Source organism: Myodes glareolus, chromosome 22 (genome assembly GCF_982192425.1).
Source record: "Myodes glareolus chromosome 22, mMyoGla1.1, whole genome shotgun sequence".
NCBI classification, from domain to species: Eukaryota; Metazoa; Chordata; class Mammalia; order Rodentia; family Cricetidae; genus Myodes; species Myodes glareolus.
Genome location: NC_142047.1, coordinates 49,701,393 through 49,725,168, shown reverse-complemented (window position 1 = coordinate 49,725,168; position 23,776 = coordinate 49,701,393). Strand labels below are relative to the sequence as shown.

Sequence of the window (23,776 nt, the reverse complement as noted above, 5' to 3'; positions counted from 1 at the left end):
GCTCCAAACCTCTACCCTTTTAGAGTGGAGGCAGGCAAGTTATTTGAGCTTGCATCAGGCTGCAAAGGAGTGGCTTACAGCAGGTGCACCGCCTCCTGCTGGCGGGTAGGGGAAGGGGTGGGTGCAGGAGAGGCAGGGGCGGGGCAAGAGGCGGGGCCGTGCGCAACTAAAGAAGGTAGGGGTGGGGCCACGAGCGCGGGCAGGAGGAGGAGTCGTGTGCGGTCGGAGGGCGGGGGCAGGACTGAAGACCAATGAAGGAGAGGGGACGGGGCTAAAGGCGGGGCCGGGAGAGGGTAGCGACGCCCCGGGGGCGAGTTCATAGGGGAGTAACTAACTCACGACACCGCCGAACCAGGATTAAGGAAGCACGGAGCCCGCGGACAGGAAAGGGTGGACCATAGAAGGGCGGGGCCCTATTATAGTTCTCGGCAGGGCTTGAGTGCGGCCGCGCTCTGACCGACCAATCCGCGGCTCGTACCAGCTGCAGCTTCTTGCCGAGGCTGCGACGATCGCAACGTCTCCATAGGTCGCCGCAGGCCGTCTTCCGGTAGAGTGGGCGTGTCGGGGGGCGGGTCCTCGCGCCGTGGCGGGAAAGCCGCGGCCCAGGCTGAACCTCTGAGACACGGAGGGACGGAAACATATCCAAAGCGTTATCTCTTCACCATGGACGCCTCCGAGGTGGAATTTTTGGCCGAGAAGGAACTGGTGACCATTATCCCGAACTTCAGCCTGGACAAGATCTACCTGATTGGGGTGAGGCGGGCGGGACGGGGCTGCGGCAGCGGGGTCATGGACAGGTCACCGCTCTTTTCCACCTGGAGTCTGCCTTGTCCTTGCAGGGGGACCTGGGGCCCTTCAACCCCGGCTTACCCGTGGAAGTACCCCTGTGGCTGGCCATTAACCTGAAACAGAGACAGAAGTGCCGTCTGCTACCTCCAGAGTGGATGGATGTAGGTGAGCATCCCTGGGGCCCCGGTGGGTCGGGCTTGTACCTGGATCTACCTGCTTCCTCGGTCCCGGGTTCCCAGACAGCCGACCTCAGTTGGTGTTCCAGTGGCTCGTTGATGTGTAGTGTTTGTGATACTTTTAGTTCCTATTTGGATTTTAGATATTTACCTAGCCTTAAAATCAAAGATGTGGGGCCGACGAGATGGCTCAATGGGCAGCAAAGCCTGAGAACCTCTGTGGGAGGAGAGAACCGAGTCCTGCCGTTGTTCTCTGACTTTCCTATGCGCTCGACTGCACACAATAATAGTAAATTTTAGTTTAAATCTGGAACAGAGATTCAACTTTAAACAAGCATTTTAAATTTTTCTTAGTGGTTTTTTTTTTTTTTTGGAGACAGTTTCTCTGTGTAGCCCTGATATTCTAGAACCCACTCTGTAGACCAGGCTGGCTTGGAATTCACAGAGATCCGACAAGTTTTGTTTTAATTGAGTGTCAGCATGCTAGGAAATTCTGTTACAAAGACTGTGAAAATGTGCAGTTAGTTTTGTCAAATCGACACAAACTAAAGTCACCTGGGAAGATGGCACCTCCACGGAGAAATTATCTCCATCTGACCAGCCTGTGTGCATGACTGTGGGTGTTTCTCTGGTTAATGATGGACATGGCAGGGCCCAGCCCACTATTGGTATGGTTATCCTTAGACAGGTGGTGCTGGGTTGTATGAGAAGACAGGCAAGCCAGTTAAGCAGCCTTACTCCATGGCTCCTGCCTCTGTTCCGAGTTCCTGCCCTCACTTCCATCAGTGATGGACTGTCATCCGGCCAAATAAACCCTTTCCTCCCCAGCTTGATTAATGGTGTTTATCATAGCACAGCAAAGCAAATTAGGACCGTCACCCTACAATGAGTTATTATTTGGCCACCTAAAGGAATGGGCTTCTGATGCATGCTTCAAGGTGGATGAACCTGGAAACTAGGATATGACTAAAAAAGCCAGGCACAGCAGACTACAGTTTGTATGATTCTGTTTATGTAGGCAGTCAGAAATAGAACCATAGGCACAGAATAGTGACTAAGGAAATGGGGGCTTGGGAAGTGATGGAGGAGTTATGGGTTTTTTTCTGGGGGGGGAGTTGATAATATGAGATTAAATTGATGGCTGCACAACTCTTTATTAAAAGCCCTTTGTACAGTTTGATTCAGAAGTGTAACGGTAGATTAAAGATGTCTCTGAAGATGTTAGAAAGACTTTCACGAGCCTTTGCAGTCTTCTTTTGGTTTTGTTTTTTGGTGGGAGAGAGGTTGTGCATCACGTGCTGAAAATCCCCCAGTGAGCTTGACTGGAGGCACCTGAGAAGACCTAGAAAAAAAAGTTTTGTTGTCAATTCGACAGACACACCTGGAAACAAGCACCCTCAATTGAGACATCACCTCCATTAGATTGGCCTGTGGGCATATCTGTTGGGCAATGTCTTGATGCATGTCGGAGGGTCCAGTCCACATGCCACCTCTACGCAGGTGGTCCTGGGCTGTGTAAGCAAGCAAACTGAGCAAGCCAATGAACAGTTTTCCCTCGTGGTTCCGTTTGAGTCTCTACCCTGACTTCCCTCCGTGGTGGACTTTGATCCGTAAGCCAAATAAACCTTTACATCCCCAATTTGTTTTTGGTCATGGTGTTCATTGTGGCAAAGGAAAGCAAACGCGGGCAGGCTGTTTAAGCCAGTCACTCTCAGGTAGAGAGCTGTGCTTGAACTTGGGCCTCTTGTTCCCCGTGTAAAAGAGTGGATGACTCACAGTCCTGAAACTGGAGACCCCAGTTCCTGTGCCTCAGGGGACATCTTTAGCCCCTCTGTGCCTGAATCCATTAGAGACCCATTACTGGTTTCAGCTGGCCCAGGCCCAGAGTTAGAGAGGTGTGCAGAATTCTGTGTTTTTGCTGTCCAGGTGAGGGGCAATCGGATGGTGCTGGTGCGGGTACCCTGTGCAGGAGGCCTATCTGCTCTGGGACTTCACGTCCATAGAATGATGTCGTGTGCCATGCTTCTCTGACTTCTCTTGTGGGTATATGGTTTGCAGTTGGCTCTGTGGCCACGTGGGTCATCACCTTGTCTTCCTGCCTAGCTGCTCCCTTGCATCTGCTCTCCCGTTTTGCGGGTGGGCGTTTGCCTTACTTGCCATTTATAAATATTTATTTTATTTTATATGTGTGGGTCATGCAGTGCCTTTAGAGGCCACAGGAGTAGATCTGGTCCCCCGGAAGTGGGGTTCAGAGCCGCTGTATGGGTGCTGGGATCCAGACCCTGGTCCTCTGGAAGAGCAGCAAGTGCTCTTAATTGCTGAGCTGTTTCTCCAGCCCGTCTCCCAGTTTTAAGTCATCATTGTGTTTGTGTGTCAGCACGTGCGCCATGGCACACCTGTGAGCAGCGGACAACTTGTCGAGTCAGTTGTGCCCTTCCTCCGCGTCCGCCTTCATCAGGCTTGCGACAGGCACCTTCCTCTACTGTGCCATCTTGCCAGTCTCCAGGTTATTCCCACTTCTTACGATTTTGAATGAGACTGTTGGAATTCTCTTGTCTGAGTCTTTCAGTAGAAAGGTGTTGCTCTTTGATTTGTTGAGACAGGTTCTCATGTAGCCCAGGCTTCTCCCCACCTGCTGTGTAGTTGAGAATGGGTCCCTACCTCCCGTGTTGCTGGGTTACAGGTGTCTGCTCTGCCGCACGCTTGTTTTTCTTAGGCAGACAGATACCGCCTGTTGGGGACTTGGGCCACAGGACAGATGATCTGAAGTGATAAGCAGCCAGCCAGTCCTGCTGAGTGTTAGATGGGATCACATTGTCCCACATCCTGGCCAGAGGGTTGGCATTGCCAGTCTTTCTGAGTGGTGAAGACACTGCACAGATGTGTTTGTTATCTGACTCAAGGGTAGAAAGAAAACTAATCTGTACAGTGTGTCCAGTCCAGTGGAGGACTGCCTGCCTGGCATGCGTGAGGTGCGCAGGAAAAATCTTATCACTGCTTTTGTGGCGGTGTGGTGAGGCTGCTTGCAGCTGGCCTGGTGCTTTCAAGAGAGCAGTAGCAGGCTTTGCTGAGGTCTGTGTGGAGGACGGAAGGAAAGAGCCAGTGCTAAGGCATGCCCGGCTGCGGCTTGAGGCTCAGCTCTGCTTAGATGGAATCACAATTTTTTTTAAAAGATTTATTTATTATGTTTACAGTATTCTGTCTGCATGTTTGCCTGAACACCAGAAGAGGGCACCAAATCTCATTACAGATGGCTGTGAGCCACACCATGTGGGCACTGGGAATTGAACTCAGGACCTCCGGAAGAGCAGTCAGTGCTCTTAACCTCTGAGCCATCTCTCCAGCCCAGAATCACTATTTTCTGAGGTTGGCAGAACACCGGGCAGTGAGGGGGCACAGGGTATCTTGAAGTCTGAGCCCACTGTTTTAGGGGTGCTGGATAGCTGTCCAGGTGGAAGTCATGCATGTGAACAGTGGGACATAGAGGCAGGAGTTGGAGAAGTCCTCCAGGTGTTTCGGGTCTCCACTTGGGCAGAACGAAATGGCTCGAGTGTGAGCCTGGGGTGTGGCAAGGACTCACCCATGGAGCTCTGGACTCCAGCACTGAGAGGTCACAGGTCATTGGCTACAGACACGAGTAGAGGAGTAGAGGGCAGATAGATCAGAAGAAGGTTCAGAGGTAGTGGTGACATCAGACTCTCTTCTTCCCAAACGATGCTTGCAAGGCGTCTCGTCTAAGATAGGAATACCCCACCTCATTTGTATCCAGTGTAGTTGCTTATTGGCCACGCAGGCAGTACCAGCACCTGGTCAAATTGTAAGATTGCAAGTGTTTTTCTACCAGGTGGTAGTGGTGCTTGCGTTTAATCCCAGTACTTGGGAGGCAGAGGCAGGCGAATCTGATCTGAGTTCAAGGCCAGCCTGGTCTACAGAGCGAGGAGTTCCAGGACAGTTAGGGCTGTTACACAGGGAAACCCTGCCTTGAAAAAAATAAAAATAAAAAATGAAAACTTTTCTTGGGACTGGCGAGATGGCTCAGTGATTAAGAATACTAGGTGCTCTTCCAGAGAACCTGAGTTCAATTCCCAGCAACCACATGGTGACTCACAACCATCTGTAATGAGACCTGATGCCCTCTTCTGGTATGCAGGCACACATGCAGACAGAGCACTCAAATACATAAATAAATAAAACAAACTTTTTTCAGTCAGTAGTGGTGTATGCCTTTAATCCCAGCACTCTGGAGGCAGAAGCAGATGGATTTCTAAATTCAAGGCCAGCCTCATCTACAGAGCAAATGCCAGGACAGCCAGGGCTACACAGAGAAATGCTGTCTTGAGAAACAAAAGAACACATGTCTTTTCTTTCTTATGGTGTTGGTGAAGCACATTAACCTCTGCATTTCAGAGAAATTGGAGCAGATGCGAGATCAGGAGCGGAAGGAGGAGATGTTCACCCCAGTGCCCAGCCCGCACTACATGGAGATCACCAAGCTCCTGCTCAATCAGTGAGTCAGCACACGAGGCCGCGCGTGCCCTCTGTGGACTTGGATTCTTGCCCTCTCTTCCTGCCCATTCCTGTGGTGGCCTAGCCACCCAGTTTCTCACCAGGGTGACCTGGAGGAGGTGTCCCCATGCAGGGTGACGAGGCTATCTCTTTGTTCTCTCCTGTTCCTTCTCTCCCCGCCTTGAATTCTGTATGTCCAGGCTGTCAGTGTTACTGGGGTGCAGTGTGGCCATGGACACGGCGGCAACAGTCTTTTCTGTGACTGCACGTGCTTCCTTTAGTCCAGCTTTGCCGGAAGTGTGTGGATCCGTGTTCCCTGTGTCGGTATGTGTCACAGGAGTGGCCAAGGGCCTCATATGGGCCTTGGTCTTGGGCTATAGAAATGTGCCCTGGCAGGCTCTGGGTGTCTGTGTCCACGTCTGCCCCAGCTGTCTGTCTTCTGCTTGGTGCTGCCTGTCTGCAGCTTCTAGCTTGTCTCAAGTCAGTGCTCCTAGCAGTCACAACTGGCAGGCGTTGTCGCCCCCTCTCACAGTTCTGTCTGTAGGTTTATGCTCCCACTGGATCTTTGGCACAGCAGGTTTGTCTGTCTGATATGGGGTATTGCCATATTGCTTACGTTGGTTCTCAACTCTGGGCTTTAGTGGTCCTACTGCCCCAGCTCCTCCTGGCCTAGCACCGTGTCTGCAGAGCTCTGTTCTGGCATTTGCTCCAGGGCAGTTTTGTAGTCTGCTGTCCGGCTGTGCCATTATGCAGCCTGTACTAGATGGGCAGGGACTTGTCCCCACACGGGCCTCAGGAAGGTTTGTTGAATGAAAGCAGTGGATGCCCAAACCTAACTTAATGAGCATCCAGCTGGACCGTACCTTTCAGCTGGTTCAGGAGCAGATCTGGCACCAAGACCAGAACTGTGCCTGCCCTCTTAGATCAGCTGGGCAGTAGGGACCTGTGTCACTGCATGTCCAAAGGTGAACTCAAGAGGGATGAGTGGCTGTGGGTCACCCATTCCTTTCTACAACAATATACTTACTGTTCTAAACATGGTCACATGGCCTGAGTTCCCCTTTGGGTAGGGAAACAACGTGACCCTGTGAACTGGTCACAGTCAGGGCCTGTGGGAGTCCTTGGGGCATAGCAAGGCCTGGTGGGGCCAGACAAGGCACTGAAGGAACACAAGCGTGAGGAGAGCAGCAGACTGTCCCAGAGGAGCAGGGAGAGGGCGGCAGTGGAGGAGGAGCTGTAAGGTACTGCCGCTCTGCGTGCTGGAGGTGCACGGACTGATGAGGGTACATGATGGGCCATGGAGCCATAGATTCCGTGGTGGTGAGGAGACTGGGGAGGTGGTGTCTTCAGAGGTTGAGAGAAATTGTGGCAGTCTGGGAAAAGAGAAAATCTGGATGCATGGCTCAGAACCAGGCTGGTGCTACCAGTATAGAGAACTGTTTCTTGACATTCTGTGTATTCTACTCTGCCAAGAACCTTATTGTTGTCCGGGTATGGTAGCACACTTTTAATCCCATCACTGTGTAGGGCTGGAGGGTAGAGACATGAATCTCTGAATGCCAGTTTGGTCTACTTTAGGAGTTTCAGGCCACCCAGGGCTATACAGGAAGACCATGTCTTTTAAAACAACAACGAAAACCAAAGCCTTACTGTGTAATTTATTTAGTTAAGAAACCCAATTAACTTTTTTTTAGCTTGGTGGTGGTGGTGATACATACCTTAAATCCCAGTACTCTGAGGCAGAGGCAGGCAGATTTCTGAGTTCAAGGACAGCCAGGGCTACACAGAGATACCCTGTCTGGAAAAAAAAAAATGAATGAATGGATATAAATAAAATCCATTTATTTTGTGGATACATGTGTACGGCATGACATGCAGTGCATATGGAGGTCAGAGGACAACTTTCAGAAATTGGCTCCAGAGTCTGAACTCAGGTTGCCAAACTTAGTCACCGACACCTTTACCTGCTGAGCCATCTCAGTGGTCTGGGGACCCAGTTTTACTTTGTTTTGTAGTTGATAAGGATCTGGAGGGTTTTTTTGTTTTGGCTTTTTGAGGCAGAGTTTCTCAGTTGTAACATGAAGGGCCTGCTTGTTTGTATTTCTGTCCTGCCCAGCCCCCCAGCTGCTTAGCCCCAAAGAAAATGACACAGAGGACTCCGTAAGTTATAAAGCTGATTGGCCCGTTAGGTCAGGCTTCTTACTGGCTAACTCTCATGTCTTGATTAACCCATCTTTCTGATATATTTTAGCCATGTGGCTCAGTACCTTTTTCAGTGGGGCAGCTCACATCCTTCTGCTTTGGTGATTTGGGCAGGAGTGGGAGGAATCAACTTCCTTCTCCCCAGAATTCTCCTGCTCTCCTTGCATCATTTCCATTTTCTGTCTGGTCTTCCTGCCTACACCTCCTGCCTGGCTAATCAGCGTTTATTTAAAAAATGATTGACAGAATACAGACAATTCTCCCGCACTCAGTAGCTATGGAGCCAGTCCTAGAACTTTCTATAGACCAGACCAGGCTGGCCTTGAACTCACAGAGATCTGCCTGCCTCTGCTCCCCCCCCACTGTGTGCTGGGATTAAAGGCCTGCGCCACCACTCAGTGGATCTGGAGTTTTTTGTCCTTTTCTTCTGTTCAGAGTGTAAGATCTGAACGTGTATGTTCATCATTCTATACCACAGACCTGCCTGCTACTCCTGTGTTGACAGGCTTGGGGAGAGCCCCTAGTGATGGGCTACAAGAGTCTGCTTGCCTCTGTCTCATGTGAGCTTCTTTCTTCAAAGGTTGGCTTCTAGTATGTCGTAAAGGAAAGCTGTTACTAACTGCGACCTTAAACTCTGCAGACACCTGCTACTTTGAGACTTTGCTCTGCTCTGTGATTTTTGTAACCTGTGCTCCCCACAGCGGCAGTCCTGTTTCTCAGCCTTTTGTGAGCACTTAAAGGGCTTAGCACAAAGCTTGCCCTTTTCTTCCCTGGTGGTGCTGGGTAGTAAGGTTATGTCACTGGTAAAAGCAGGGGATCTGCTGACCTGAGCCAGCTCGAGATAAAGTTACATAGCACAGGATGTTGTTACCTAAAGAAAGCGTCCCACCGGCCCAGTTTTCCACTATTTTTTGTTTGTTTTTCGAGACAGGGTTTCCGGGAACTCACTCTGCAGACCAGGCTGGCTTCAAACTCAGAGATCCATCTGCCTCTGCCTCCCCAAGTGCTGGGATTAAAGGCGTGCGCCACTACCGCCCGGCTATATTTTTTTGTCTTTAATTACATGTGTGTATGTCTGTGTGGGGCATGTGCATGTCAGTCAGTGCAGCTGCAAGGAGACAAGAGAGTATTGGATCTTCCAGAGCTGGGATTACAGGGAGTGTAGGCCATTCCATGTAGGTGTCTGGGAACTGATTGATCCCTTTGCAGGAGCACTAAGTGCTCTTAACTGCTAGCTTTCGCTTGCACCTCCAATATCTTTATATGTCCGCGTGTCAGTATGTGCATGTGAGTGCAGGTCAGTGTGCTCAGGCCAGAGGTATGGGATCCCTTGGAGCTGGGGTTAGAGTTCGTTTTGACCCATCGGGCATGGGTGCTAGGAACCAAACTGTATACTCTGCAAGAGCAGTGTGTGCTGATTACTGAGCCATTTGTAGCCTGTTTTGTTGCTTTGGAGTCGCACACTCTACTCTGTGACCAGGTATTCTCCTCTCTCAGCCTCCCAAGTGCTGGGAGTAGTCACCACTCCTGGCTGTCAGTATTTCGCTTTGTCAGATCTGTCATTGTGTATAGCCACTGGGCATGGATAGTGAAAATGAATGGAAACACTGGGTACCAAGCTTACCTGCTGACATCCCAACCCTTGAGGAAAGAACAGAGCCCAATACTCTCCCAGGTCTGTGCAAGAGGTTTTTTTTTTTGCCTTCTCTCCTTGAAACGGAGCTCTAGCTGTATATCCCAGCCTTCAACTTCTGCTTCTCCTGCCTCAACCTTCTGAGTGCTAGGGTTACAGTCACGTGCTACCACACCTGGCTCAAGCTTTGTTTATCTACATGTGTGGCTGTCTGCCACAGGTGTTTGTGGTCTATGGTTTATAAGCAGTTGTGAGCTGCCTGATGGATTCCAGCAACAGAACTGGAATCCTCAAGAAGAGCAGCAAGCACTGACTGCTGAGCTGTTTGGCCTGCCCGCAAGCTTTGGTTTCAGAGCAGCCACTTGTCCCTGCGCTGGGCAAGCTCACAAGTGCCTGTGTCTATGTATCTGCAGTGCTTCTGACAACATTCCCAAGGCAGACACCATCCGGACACTGATCAAAGATCTGTGGGACACACGCATGGCCAAGCTCCGGGTGTCTGCTGACAGCTTTGTGCGACAACAGGAGGCACATGCCAAGGTAGGCGTGGTTCTCCTGTCCCCGCTCAGGGCCAGTGGGCACTGCCAGCCAGTGTGAGTGCTTCCAGGGAGTTGTCAGGATATTCTGCCTGCTCAGCCATGTAAACAGGGATTTGAAGCTGCTTTGAATAACAACTCATGGGGACTTGGGATACGGCTCTTGGAGAGCTGGCCTGGTGCACACAGGCTTCTGGGCTTCACCACAGGAGCACACAACTCATTGGCTTACAAGCGTCTGCTCAGTGAGGTTGGTTTTCTGAAGTCCAAACTTCCTCTGCTCACTGGTTTTTTGTTTCAGCTAGATAACCTGACCCTGATGGAGATCAACAGCAGCGGGGCCTTCCTCACCCAGGCACTTAATCACATGTACAAACTCCGCACAAACCTCCAGCCCCCTGAGAGCACACAGACTTATAGCTTGACTTAGAGGCGCTCAGCTCTGGACGCGTGTGACGGTGGAGAGACGGGTGTGGACACAGGTGGAGGAACTCGGGCACACCGCAAGCTCAACTTCCACAACTTCCATCGATGTGGAAGCCACCAGCTTCCCCCTCGTGGGAAAGAAGAGAAGTCTGCGGCCCAGGACTTCTCGAATGAGCACAGACTCCTGCGCATGTCGTGCACAGCAAGTGTTCAGTTAAGTTCAGTGTCTTCAAGTTTGACCTGTGAAAGCTGTGAGGCTGAGAACTAGGGGGAGGGGAGGGTGGCGCTAATATAAAAAGGTTTTCCTCTTAACATGATTTAGGAAGATTTTATTTTTGGGATGTTGTCAGAAATTACAGCAATATATTCATAAATACCTAATTACTACATTCAACAAATAATATTACAATACAGTTAATTCAAACAAGTACACTTAGAACGGGTTTAATTTCACAGCATCTAAACTGCCCCCAGAGTGACCGAGGCACCTGTCCTCCCTCCTGCCTGGGTCCACTGCCCCAGCAGCGAGGCATAGGGCACACACAAGCACAAAACCTGTGAGATGCCTCCTCGGGTCAAGGCAGCCTCTAGGGTTGAAGTTAAGCACTGGATCAGACAGTGGGGACAGGCTACGGCAAGTAGTGAAGTCAAAGCTTGAGTACTTGAAAGAGCACAGACGGCTGCTAAGTGGCTACCGCACACCTCGGAGGTGCTGAGCCTGCTGTGCGGGCCATCTCCATGCTGGGTTCTGGACATCTGAGGGCAGGGGTGGGAGGCATCTAGTTTGCAGTTCAGTTTAACTGAGATTTGGCAGTGCTGTGAGCATGGCTGCAATTCCCCACTCGTAGGGCAGTGCTCCTCTGGGTACCTAGCCACTAGGTGTTGACAGTCCTAGCTTACTCATCTGGGGTGATGGCAGGCCTTATCAGTTTGGCTCTGATGATGTGGAACAAATCTGATCTGATGAAACATGGAGCCATGGGATCTAACACTGGACTGGTTCATCACAAGCTTGGTGAATTCCCAGCCAGGAGAGATGGCAGTTATCCCTTGGAGGTGAAGTGAGACGACACGGGCAAGGACTAGGACTCTCATGCACATACTAATTTTCCAGTCCATCCTAGAGCAGATCTGTAGTGGGGAAAAACTGGCAGAGGCCGCCGGGGACTATGTGTGGTACCTGGACGAGTGTGCTGTGTTTTTACCTTCATCAGTGTCTCAGACTATGTGGGATGGGAGAACCACGTGTATGTGGTATGAGTGGCATGCTTGCCTGCCACCTTACTGGCTTGTACCTGGTTCTGATTGTCACTTTACTTGTGAGCATGGGAATATTTAGGGCTCCACAGGCAGGCCAGGGCATTTGGAAGGGACATAGGCATTGCCAGGTCAGTGGCTCAGCTTGTGCCCCAGGCCCACCTGGGAGGTTCTCTTGCATTGGGTCACACTCATTCAGGGGAATTCCTGTGAGATAATGGGGGAGAAGGGGCTGTATGTGCGCCTTAAGTTATGGGGTCTACTTTTCCCAAAGCCATTACACCAAGCAGATTAGCAAAAGCTTCCAGTCATCAGTGTGGAGTTGAGACTGGGACAGGAACACTAAGGTGTGAGCGCAAGCAGCATATAATTAGGAACTCGGTAACGCTCTGTCCCAGGGCATGCAGCCTCTGCTCACCTGCAGACCCTCTTCCGCTGGCTGTAGGGCAGAGACCTCAGCGCCCCTCACCTGCTGCTCCTGTGCCAAGCTGCACTTGTTGACGACTGACAATACTGGGGGCACTTTCTTCTCTGGGTTTGCTAATAACTAGAAGATTCTTGGCAGGGAGACAGCAAACTGCAGGGGGCGGATGGGCAGGGGCTGCCAGCAAGCTGCTTTGTACAACCATTAAGCCTGGTGGCCGAAGGCAGGCTCAGCCTCCTCTCTCCATCCTCCATGTTGGCCAACCCTGACTGAGGGTTCCCTGGTACCGAGCTCTCTGCCATGGCCGTGCCTGTCACAGGAGCTCAGCTCCTGCTGCATGGGGGTCACTCATGCTCTGAACATGACTAGCCCAGCCCCAGGTGCCCCTCAGCCCTGCCGTGGGATGACACAGGTGAGTTCTTCTATTTTCTAAAAGGAACTTCAGCATTTTAATGTCCTGACCAGCAGCAGCACAAACACTAGAAGCAGGTTTTTTTTTAACCAGAAAAAACAAAAACGAGAAAAACAAAGGAAACCCCCAAACAGGAAAAACAAACAAAATTCCCCAAACCACATATTAAAAATGGCAGGCTTTTTATAACAATAATTAAAGTAATAAAAACATACAAAACTTTGTTTTTTTTTAATATATACACAGTACAAGGCTGAAGCACCTTTGACTTTTCTCTCAAAACATATGTTTGTATGAAAACGCCACACACAGCGGTAGCAATCCAGTCGGTGGGCTATCAGTGGACAGCTCCACTGTCTTCCCCAAGGAAAACAAGGTACCTTCGGGTGTGGGTTTGCCTCTAGCTGTTCCAGGGAGAAGCCTTGACTGGCTTGCATGCTCCTGGGACCTGTGGCTTTGACGATGGCGCAGGAAGGTGACTGACCGTGAGCCCTTTGCTTGTACACACCCAGCCTTCTCAGCGCAAGTTAGTCTTCCTCCTGGGAGGAAGGGGTCAACACTCCCAGGGCCGCAGCAAGAGCAAGCTGGGCTCGGCACAGCAACACCAGAAACAACCAACTGGCTCTCCCTCAGCCACATGCATGGTGGGCATCAGTACTGGATACAAAGAATGTGGGGGGAGAAGGAATAAAACCGCCATCAGAAAGAGAAACTGAGTCTTAGCTGAGACAGGGTGACTCGATCACACTGGAGTCAAGGTGATGTCCTCGCTGGAGCCTGGAATTCTTCGCTTCATGCATGGCACGTTCTCAATTTGTAAGCTTCAAACCTCCCAGTGAAAAATATTAAATATTCAAGGTAATAAAATAGATAATATTTCTATGCTATAGGTTCAGCCTAGTGCAAGGGAAATCGTCACCTCGGATATCCCTTAAAGTAACCCCTAGGCCAGTGCATGGCGGGCAAGGCAAGGCACTTCCGTAAGTGGTCCAGCTCCGCCTGGAGCCGCTCCCGCTCCGAGACCATCTTCTGTTTCTGACTCCGAAGCTCCTGAGGAGAAGATGTATATCAGAACCCATTGGTACATACACCAGGGTGAGTGACCTCTGGGGATTGCTAGAATATTCTTCCAGCAACATGTGCTCCTAAAGAACCAGCGTGTACTGCTGATTGGCTCAAACTAATCGGTGGCCAGGTCTGACCAGCCTTGTGCATGTCCTCCTGGGTGAGGGTGGGGGGACACGTCACTGCCACAAGAGCTTTGTGTGTATAGTAGGCCTTGGCTGTCCTAGAAATCACTTTGTAGACCAGGCGGCCTTAGACCCACCTGCCTCTGCATCCCAAGTGCTGGGATTAAAGGCGTGCACTACCACCACCGCCCCGCAGATCTTTTTATTTCGTATTTCTAAAATAGAATCTCACTGTGTGGCCCAGGCTGGCCTCATAGTCACAGATCTGCCTGCCTCCTGGGATTAAAGCATGTGCTGCCATGTCTGGCATTAGCTTTGATTTCTTGAGAGCAGACTTCTCCTCTCTAGGGGTGCCTGTAAAAAGCCCCATGCCTGACTCACCGCCATGCTGTGAGAGAGCTGCTCGGCAGTCAGGCTGAGGTTGTAGTTCTGGGCCTCCAGCCGCCGGCACTGTGTCTGTAACACCTGCCGCTCCAGGTTTTGCTCTGAAAAGACAAGAGGTGGTGATGCATCCATCAGCTCTGTATGAGCCGCTGTGTCTTCACCTGCAGTGTGTTCTCAGCTGCACCAACTAACGAATCCAAACAGCCACCCCAGTGCGGAGGGGAAAACCTGGAGTCAGAAGGCAAGTTTAGCCCAGGGAAACTAACAGCTCTCAGATGGACTTTTACAACAAGCTGTTGGTGATGATGGTGGTCAGAGTTGAAGCTATTAGAAAAAGGGCCAGAGTAACTTTCTGACCAAGTGTTTCAGTTGTTGACAAATGCCCACAAAAGACCGACACTCCAAAGTTAAACTGCTCCTGATAACAAACTGTCATTAGTGGTGGAGCAATCAAATTAGGAAAAGTCATCTCAAGAAGGGAAACAGCCTGGCAGAGGAAAAGCTTAGGTTGTCTCAAGTTTCACAAGCAGGACAAGAGCCCCACCGCCCAGGTCGCAGGTGGCGCAATGACGATGCAGACTGGAAGACGAGGACCCCCCCTGTTACTGGGGTTAGCACTCAACCATATGGCAGAGCTCAAGCTCCCGCGTTAGTCTTGTGTCGTCACGGGACTGAACTGTTGAGTTTGAGGGCCAGTTCTCCGGTCCCAAGTGGAGAGCGGGAAAACTATATAGCACAATTATTGTCAGGGAGGCAGTTAACAAGATCCCTAGTCACTCGGCTGCTAAGGACAGCCAGGGTGGTGCCATAAGGGAGCTTCTGCCAGACACAGGTGTACCCTTAGAAAGACAAGGACAGCACAGGGAAGTGTCCCAATAGCCTTAAAAGACCTGTAGATCCCACATTTCCCTCTACTCCAAAACCATCTGAGATGCTACCGAGTCCTGTTTCTACATGCCTTAGAGAAAGCAGGTGCTGGAGCAGCACACAGGGAACCCGGTAATCCCAAAATGAGGGCAGCCGGGGAAAGGTGGCCACTTGGGAAGGGGCTCCGGCTACCTGTGTGTCAGTATTTGTTCCAAAAATACCTTTCAAGGGGGTGCAGTAGCAAGCATATGCTATGTTTACAGCTTGGTCATGTGCAAAATAAAAAGAGCTTAAGATACAGGAGGAAATAACTGGCAAGTAAGTAGCTTAGGCCGTGCACTGGAGTAGTCTCTGGACACTGGGGAGATGGGCAAGGGTGTACGTGGTACACATGAGAGCAGTATGGTGTGCAACTCAGGTTGCTTTCAGGAAAAGCATCTAGGAACTTCTGAGTAAGGTAAGCTGCAAAGTGTCCCAAGCTCCTTCAGTGTGGACTCACAAGCATGGTAATCAGGACTGGCCAGAGTTTAGCTATGTGTACAAGTCGGCAGCATTCTGCCACCCTCCTTGAGCAGGGCCTCAGGGCTAGGACTATACCTTATGCTTGCCCTGCAGGAAAACCACTGTCTCCGCACAACTCAAGCAGCCCCTGACTAGCAAGGCTCCAGTGTGGACCAGACTTGCTGATCACCCCGCCCCACAAATCCCTACCTTCTATGTGTTCCTGGTAAGCTTCAAAGATTGCCTCAATCCCTTGCCACTGGCGCCTGGGGGCTTCCTCCGCTTCCTCATCACTGTCATCTTCAACGTCGTCCTCAGAGTCCTGGTCCACCTCCTGCATAGGGAGGCCCTTCCTCCCAGCTGGGGGCTCCTGCTGTCCATTGTGCTGGGGCAGGGGGAGCCGGCTGGAGGACTGCAGCTCGGGAATGTTGTAGTGGACTGCCGTGTCGACCTTGTGGTTCTGCTCTGCAGACAGCACAGCTGAGCTCCCTGGGGAGGAGCAAACAAGGATCTTGAGGGGCAGGGGCTCAACTGAAAGTCACCCATGGAGACAAGCACGTGTCAGAGCTCTGATCTATAAGTCAGTGAGCACAGCCTCCTTCGAGAGGGCAGAGGTGTTCCCTGAGGAGGACCAGGGATTGTCCCTCCAACAGGAGGTGGCACAGCCCTGCTGGTGGCCTCACCCCTTAGATGCCACTTCAGAGAGCCCATCCAGCATTAAGAGCAGGGAGCAATCTGCTGCCTCTGGCCAAAGCACAACTCCCCAGTAAAACCACAAAGACCCAGTTAGCACATCTCTCCTGGGGGCCTTTCCTCACAGGCGAGGTGACATGAGGTCAGAGGTCAGCACTGGTTTTCTGCCTCTCTTGCTCTCCTGTCTTATTTAATCTGACTGGCCAGCAAGCTTCAGGAATGCTGTCTCTGCCTCCAGTCAGCCACCTGAGCTCTTGCCTTTGCTCCCTGGGCCCCAGCAGCAGAGTCAGCTCAGTGAGGGGCACTGAGCTCAGTGTGAGCTTCCTAGCTTGGTGTGGAACCCTTCAACAGGACTGGGCATGGTGACTCAGTTCTCCCTGTTGGGTTTGCAAACACTTCACCTGGGGGAACAAGCAGGGAAACCACCGTCCCTACAATCACCGGGCCCTGGGGGGTGGGCACACAGTACCTGGGCAAAGAACCAGAGCGAGATCTCCAGGAGCTTATGTGGGTGCTGGGAATGCCCTGCTGACACACAGAGGACACTTGCTTTGGCCTTTCTGAACTGTCATTTGCTAACTAAGGTGTGTGGGTCTTGAGCAGGTACATTAGGTCCTGCTACAAGCCTGAAAGAGATCGAGGCTACCCTCCTCCACTCCCCATGCCCAGTGAGACCTCTAAGTGCTTCACAGGCGTTAAGGCTTGGGAGGTACTGTTGGTATGAAAATGGCTGTGTCGCCCAGCACTAACAGGCGACGGGACGGGTAGCCTGTTACCTTTATGCTTCTGCAGCGCCTTCTGTGTGGACTGCAGTACGGACTCGTGGAACTGGTGTGCAAACTCTTCTGCCATGAAGGGCTCCCAAGGCTTGCTCTTCCCGTTGATGCTGTGGGACAACGGCACAGGAATGTCCTTGGGCGCAGCGCCCCGGAGATAATGAAGCATGCTCAGGCTCTTCTTGCCCCCGGGGGCCTCACTCAGCCTGGCCTTCTCACCGCTGCTAGGAGCTGGCTCCTGGACTCTCAAGAGCTCCTGGGGCCGGAGCTGTTCCAGTCTCCCAGTCTCCGCGGCCTTTGGGATGTCTGACGCGGAGGCAGGGACCCCGGCAGGCTGATCGGTTTCCAGAGGAGCTGGCTGTGTGGCTGGTTCTTTGAGAGACAGAAATGAGGAAAACATTATAAGCTGTGGAAAGACAGGCACAAGGAGCTCATACTCGCAGAAAGACCCGGCGTGTCCACCCTATGTAAACGCTGTGCACGAGCTAGAGCCTCAAGAGTAGCGTGTTTAGCAGCAAGTCCAACTGTGAGCAGTTCCCAAGGGACAGGTGGGAGAGCAGCAGGAAGTGCCGAGAAGGTGAGAGTAACTTCATCCAACTTAGGAGAGCAGGTGAAGAGACAGCAAGAGGGACCCCTGGCCTCAGCTTTCTTCAGCTGGAGAGCAGCAGAGAAGAGCGAGAGCAGGTGCTGGAGTCTGGAGAGCCAGGCGGGATCTGCAGCGCGGCGTCCTCTGGGGACAGCACGCCCTCTGGGGGACGGCAGCTACCGCCACCACCATCTGGACTTCATGCCTGCCTTCTAATTTGCATTGCGTCCTAAGGCCCTGCTCAACCAGGATGGCGGCAGACCACACAAGAGGGATGGAGAGAAGCCCAGCTTCCAGTAGGTCAGGTTCACCACGAAGATGAGACTTTGAATGCCACTTCTAACCCTGTGTGGCCCAAGCTACAGGACGCTGGAGGGCAAGGTGCCCTTGCCTTACCACTCAGGGAGATGGTAGGACTGTCCCTCGCAGAGTTTGTCACTGAATCTGCCACTGCTGCGGACAGTGCCCTCTGCTTCATTGCACGGAGCATCTCAACAAGCCTCTCTTTGTCTGTGAGGAAAGCAGTCCGAGGTTAGCAGGACTTCTGTGAGGGAGGAAAGGTGGGCTCTGGACACCGTGATTGGCAAGTACAAGCCCTTTACACCAAGAGGCACCAAAGGCAAGCACCATGGCTGGCTGTGCAGACAGGAAGGTGACGGCAGCCGACTCTTTATTTTCCCTGCATGGCTCATACATTCCAGGCAGCCGCATCTACAGCCACGAGCAGCAGCTGCCTGGGGGCTTCCACGGTGACTTCCTTCTCAGCAGATAATCTGATTTGAAGACCAGGGGTGGCCCCAACACAAGGGCACCCCTCCAGAGATCAGGGAGGGTCACAGCCATTTCCTGCGAAGGAGAGCGTGCCATAGATCCCCGCTTAGGCGGCTCTTCCTGCCAACTCTGAAACTTAAGAGCCTTCAGTGCTGCCGGCGTCCTTTAGACATGAAGCCAGGTGAAAAGTCGGGCTTGCGAACAACTAGGCATGTGTCCAAAGGCTTGTGCTGGCAGTCAGCCCGCCACTAACCCTTGCTGGGAAGGCGAGACCTCCACCATGCTTGTTAAAAAATGGAAAAAGAAACTGTCACCTCCAATAAAGAAGCATGTCAAACTGACTGAAGACCTGGAGACACTGTTTTCCGGTGACTCTCTGGAAGAGGCCAGTGCCCTTAAGGGGCCTGAGGCTGTGTACATTAATGCCTTAGCCCGAGACGGTGTTGAGCTGATCAAGGAAGCCTCAGCCTGCTGTGGCCACGCCATGTCTTCTATGCTGTGAATTCCAGTTCCACGTCTCTTCCAACATGGCCCTAGGATACCAGACTGATCTGGAAGCATCTTTCTGGGCAAGTTGTGTGTTTACTGTGTGTTGGCTGGACTTGATATCTACAGGCCACCAATATGGCTTGCTCTTCAGGCCTCCCAGCGTCAAAAACAGTGCACAGTAGACTGGTGTACCCAAGGGGAAGGGCCTGGGTATGCAAGTATGCAAACCCTGAACACGCTACAACAGAAGGCAATACCTCCTGTCAATCCTAGCGAAAGCCCTGGAAGCACCCTGTTTCAAGAGGCCCCCTGATCAAGTGTAAGAGGATGCAGGAGGAGCCTGATAGGCATTGGTTGTATATATAGGTACATTAGTCTTCACATCCCAATAGGACACATGCTAGAGCAAAGAGGCCGCTCATTAGCCCACGCTACCCAGGAGCCCCCTGGCCTATGTGTGCAGGCCAGAGTAAGGCCATACCTTTCCTCTTCTCTGCACTGATGTGTGTCAGGTTGAAGAAGGTCAGGAACTTCCTCTTCTCCTCAAAGTTAGGGCTGTTGTTCATCTCGTCGGGGCTGTAGCGGGTGGACAGAGCCAGCCTGGGGGAAGGCGTCTGCCGCTTGCTCTGAACCGCAGGTGGAGATGGGCTTCTCTCTCTCAGCATCCGCCTCCGCTTCCGGCGCTTCTGTGCTACCAGCTCTTCCTTCTGCTGCTGGGTGGTCAAGCCAAAAAGTTGCAAAAACTCTAACTTCTAGATGGGGAAAAAAAACAAACAAGTGTGAAGTCACAGTCGCCAGTATGCTTTTACTGCCCCAGGGGTCCCGTGGGCTACAGAGTCTGAACTGGAGCTAGGCAGGCCACAGAGGAGCAGAAACAAGGGCCCCCAAGTGGGGACCGACAGCCAAACTAGCCCAAAGCATGCAAGAGTTGAGAAGGACCTGTACCTCAGAGGACGTATCCAGTTTGAGGGGTGGCTGCTCAGCCACGCAACGGAGGTGTGCCCTGACCTCCTCCTCATCACTCTCGTCGTAAGAGTCATCGAGGTCATAGTAGTACCCTGATGGCAGAAATAGAGACACTGAGCAAGGCTCAGAACCCAGGATGCTCCGTGGGCATGTGCACCTGGGGGCATGTGAGTGAGACTACAGGCCAGGCCTGCTGGCACCTATGAGAACCCTTGCTAAGAGGGCCTGCTTTCTTCCAGTATGCCTGGACACCTGCGGTGAGCTAAGGATGACAAGCACTGAGCTTCTGTGAGACTCAGAGAAAGGGATGCTCCCTCGACCAAAAGTGCGGTGTCCACGATTGTGAACATGTTGTGAGCGTCATGGGAAGGCAACTTAAAACTATGGCGCCCCCATTCCCTTTCGAGGCGAACTGATAGAAAAATCCCAGCCAGGCCCTACAGCTAGTACGACTAGCACTCAAGAAGATGGCCTATATCATCCCCAGCTATAAGGAGCTAGGTGCAATACCAAACAGGCCAATCAATTCCAGAGACAAGACTGGCCTGGGGCAGTCATCCCCATCAGCTGTGCCACAGCCCCCACTGGCTCTTCTGGCCTTCTTGGGACCTCAGAGAACTGCCGTTTTCACTTTGGGGGGGGGCAGGAACAACAGCTGCGGTCCCTTAGTTCCTGGTGCACATGCCAGTTACCGTCACCAGCCTACACGTGTAAAGCTCTGCTGGGCCATTCCTCTGTTAATGTCACACTATTAATATTTCAAGATACCTGATTATAGTCTCCACCCATCACCTTTCATAATGTACAGCCATGGCACGGTCTGGTGGCAGGCTGTAGCTTGCCATTTTGGGATAATGTGCCTCACAGCAGGACAGGCAAGGGGCCCTGAAACCAGTTTTTACAAACTGCACTGGAGAATCGAATGGGAGAAGAAAGGCGAGCAGCTGGCACCGGGGTCTCCTGTCCTGATCGCCCCCCTCAACCCCCGCAGGTCGGGACCCACTCAGGAGCCAGACCTTTCTCCTGAGCTTCGCGCCGCCTGCGCTCCTCCAGGTCCAGCTTGCTGACCAGTCTCCGGCGTTGCTGAAGAAACTCGTCATAGATGTATGCTGGGTCAGGGCCCCGTGGTGTGGGGTGGCAGTAGGGCGAGCCTGGCTTCAGGGGCCCACTGAGCTCCCCAAAGGGGGTTGCCTGGGAAAGGGAGGGCCGTTGCTGGCCCAAGATGTTCTGTGTTGATTTCTCAAGTTCCGCAAGGAAAGGCCCAGGTCCATGGGGAAAGGTCTGAGGTTCCAGACTTCCCGCCTCCCGCGGTGGTGGTTGGTATTTGTCCAGTGGTGTGGCCTCACGCTTCCGGGGCTCCTCTGTCTTCTCCGTGCAATAGACACGCTCTACTTTTACCAGCGGCACGGCCGCTGGACGGCTCGGCTCAAAAGCAGTCTGGTGACTGTGCAGAGAGTGGCTCTCAGCCCGCCGCGTCTCCAGGGTATTGTCCATCAAAGACACTGGGTTCCAGAGGGCTGTGGGCACAGTATGGTGCTGGGGCTTGGGTGAGATGAGGGGTGGTGGCCCACCAAAGTGCTGTGGGGGTTCACGGTTGCTCTGGTCATGCCGGTTTGGTCCTGGCCTGGGAAGAACATACTGAGTCATCAGTGATGGGAGCAGATCTGCTTACCAGCTTCCTATAGCACACCCAGGGTAACTTGCTGGGCTACCCAGACTGCCTGTGAATACAAATCCCTATGAGGAGAACTGACCCTACCTTCGCAGAGTCATTTCCTCCTGGAGGTGAAGCTCTAACATCACAGCCCTTCCTCCAGATCTATCAAGTATGGGCGTGAGGGCAGGCTAGAGATGAGTCAGGGACACTAGCTTTGGGTGTCCACCTAAGCCCAGGACTTCCCACAGGAATGGTGGCTGTGCTGTTGCCCCCCTGTGGTCCCTGTCAGAACTGCAGCAGCCCCAGAGCAGCAGCTTGCCTCAACAGGTGTGCTGCTCTTGCCCAGTCTGCCCAGGACCCTCACCCCTTCACTATGCCATCCACGACACCCTCAAGGCCCAGGTGTAGCTAAACCTGCAGGCTTCTTTCTCCAGCAGGCTACTACCGAGATACACAACTAGTCAACATACAGACCCCTGGTGCCCTGGGGACCCAGTCCTGATTGGGAGTCTACAATGCAACTCCCACACCTAAGACTCAGGGAGCACTGGAGAAGCCAAAGTACCAGGACTCTTCTAGTAGGCAGTGCCATCTAGACACGACAGGGAAGCTGTCACCTACACAAGGCTTGCAACACCAGCGGACATGCCAACAACACAGACGTTCTCACAAAGCCCCACCGCTACAGGAAGAGCCACAGGCAATCCATGGCTGCTTCGAGAGGAAGAAACATCCAGGGACAAGCAACCTGGTAAGTTATCCAATCCTAAGTGGTCAGCCCTAAACTCATGTAAATAAGAGCAACACAAAATGGATGTGTATATGCGGAACAGTAATAGTTACAGAAGGGTCATGACCTTGCGGTGGCACAGGAGGAGTTGGGAGGGAAGGGTGGGAAAAATGTGAAAATAGCACTCCACATGAATGAATTATCAAAAATTTTTAAAATTTAAAAAGAGACTCTTTGATGCATCTTAACAGAAAAACCAACCTATAACAGTTTCAGGAGCTTCTCCAAAGCTTAACACTTCTTTGAGGGTGACACGGGCTGCTTAGACCCATGCTGTCCAATGGGCCATTGCTAGGCTCCTAGGGTCTTCCCTGGTTGGCTGGGGCACCATTTAACACAGCCGCCAGGGCTACTCCCCACTCCTCCTGCCGACTCAAGCCTAAGACACAGAGTGCAGCATTAATCTCCCTTCAAATTCAAAAGTAAAGGGATAAACACACCACATAACAGAACCAAACAAGAAAGAGTTCCTAGCTAAGGGTACGTGGCCCTGCACCTTCTATAGCCCTGCGAGACTAGGCTGGCCCCTGCGTGACGTAAGAGCCCGAGTGGAGATGGCTGAAGAGCCGGAGCACTTGAGCTTGACTCGTGTTCAAGACTAGCGAGGCCTCCCTCCACTGTGCGAAGTGTAGAGGGCCAGGGTCGGGCATCTTGGACACTTCCAATTGCAGCCCTTTCTCAACATGGAGGACAGGAGTACGAGGAGCCGAGACTTAACAATGTCGTGGTACTTGTGTCCCAGACAAGAACCAAGATGCTATGCCAAGGGCTGGAGTGGGGCAGAAAGATGAAGTAGGGACAGGAGTGCAGACAGACAGACTCTCTCCCTCCATCGCCGACCTCTGAACGAGAAGCACCCGCCTCACGCAAGGTCCCACTCAGGACCCACCTGGTGCTCTCAGGCCTGTGTTCCACCTCTGTGGGCACCGGGGGCCGGCCCAGGTCTAGGTGCTGCTCCAGCACCTGTTGCCGGAACTCGGACACTTGGGACTGGCGGTCTTCCTTCTCTTGCCGCAGCCGCCGCTGGCGTGCCAGCCACTTCTCCTCCTCGTTGGTGCGCTGGATCAGCAGGGCTGTGGCGGCGCTGTTTCCCGGTAGAGAGAAGATGCCGTGGCTGGAGATAAGGCTGGGCACGGTATGGTGCGGGGCAGGCACTGGGTGCAGTGGATGCTGCACAGGCTTGGGTGCCTGCAAGCCCACATCCTTCAGCTTCTCTGTGGGAAGAAACATTGTCACTGCAGGAGGCCAGCACCCTCACCCCTGCTCGAGGCCCATGACTGAAAGGGTCTTGTAGGGCTTTCAGAAAACGTGTCTCATCTTCGGAGAGAGGAGATATCTGTGGCTGGCTCACAGCACATGGTTACATTTTTAGGACTCATGGAGGCAGTTGTTAAAACGGTCATAAAAGTAGCTGAATTACAGAGATTTTCATCAAATAAATTATATTCAGAACAAGGTTGGGATAGCTCGTGCCTGTGCTCCCTACATTCGGGAAGCTGTCACAGGATGACTGCTATGAATATGAGGTAAACCTGAGCTCCAGGCTAGCCTTGGACACATAGCTATGACATATAATCTTGACTAAACAAAACAAAACTGGGTATCTCAACAGTAGAGTGCACAGTGCACAGCAGTATAGTATTAGACCACAACTGGCCTAACTTGTGTGGCTCGGGCCTCTACCATCAGCACAGCAAAAGACAAAGACAAATCAAGGTCCCACAAGCAGTGACATTACTTCCCTC

The 23,776-nt window shown here is 52.3% G+C and overlaps 2 protein-coding genes across 11 annotated transcripts in view; one reads left to right on the top strand and one right to left on the bottom strand.

Moving 5' to 3' along the window:
- Nucleotides 1-360: 360 nt before the first annotated feature.
- Nucleotides 361-10,580, top strand: Gins2 (GINS complex subunit 2). Of its 2 annotated transcripts, none has more exons than XM_085681809.2 (5): nt 361-753; nt 840-954; nt 5,373-5,472; nt 9,720-9,846; nt 10,148-10,580. In XM_085681809.2, the coding sequence occupies exons 1-5, from the start codon at nt 664-666 to the stop codon at nt 10,154-10,156; spliced, it is 441 nt and encodes a 146-aa protein (XP_085537935.2). In that variant the 5' UTR covers nt 361-663; the 3' UTR covers nt 10,157-10,580. The 2 variants fall into 2 exon arrangements, with proteins under 2 accessions (XP_085537935.2, XP_048293365.2); XM_048437408.3 differs by having other exon boundaries at nt 372-753; nt 10,144-10,580.
- A 2-nt stretch (nt 10,581-10,582) lies between these two features.
- The window catches only part of Gse1 (Gse1 coiled-coil protein), a 344,446-nt gene continuing 331,252 nt past the window's right edge, over nt 10,583-23,776 (bottom strand). For 8 of the 9 annotated variants that reach the window (XM_048437406.3, XM_048437407.3, XM_085681803.2 and 5 more), the window contains 9 exons: nt 22,921-23,245; nt 20,601-21,208; nt 19,564-19,676; nt 19,100-19,370; nt 17,755-17,868; nt 16,773-17,144; nt 15,514-15,792; nt 13,933-14,036; nt 10,583-13,411 (listed from right to left, as the gene is read on the bottom strand). In XM_048437406.3, coding sequence (XP_048293363.3) covers nt 13,277-13,411; nt 13,933-14,036; nt 15,514-15,792; nt 16,773-17,144; nt 17,755-17,868; nt 19,100-19,370; nt 19,564-19,676; nt 20,601-21,208; nt 22,921-23,245 — 2,321 coding nt within the window. In that variant the 3' untranslated portion in view covers nt 10,583-13,276. The remainder of the gene's footprint in view (nt 13,412-13,932; nt 14,037-15,513; nt 15,793-16,772; nt 17,145-17,754; nt 17,869-19,099; nt 19,371-19,563; nt 19,677-20,600; nt 21,209-22,920; nt 23,246-23,776) is intronic. The other variant, XM_085681802.2, reaches the window with a different exon arrangement.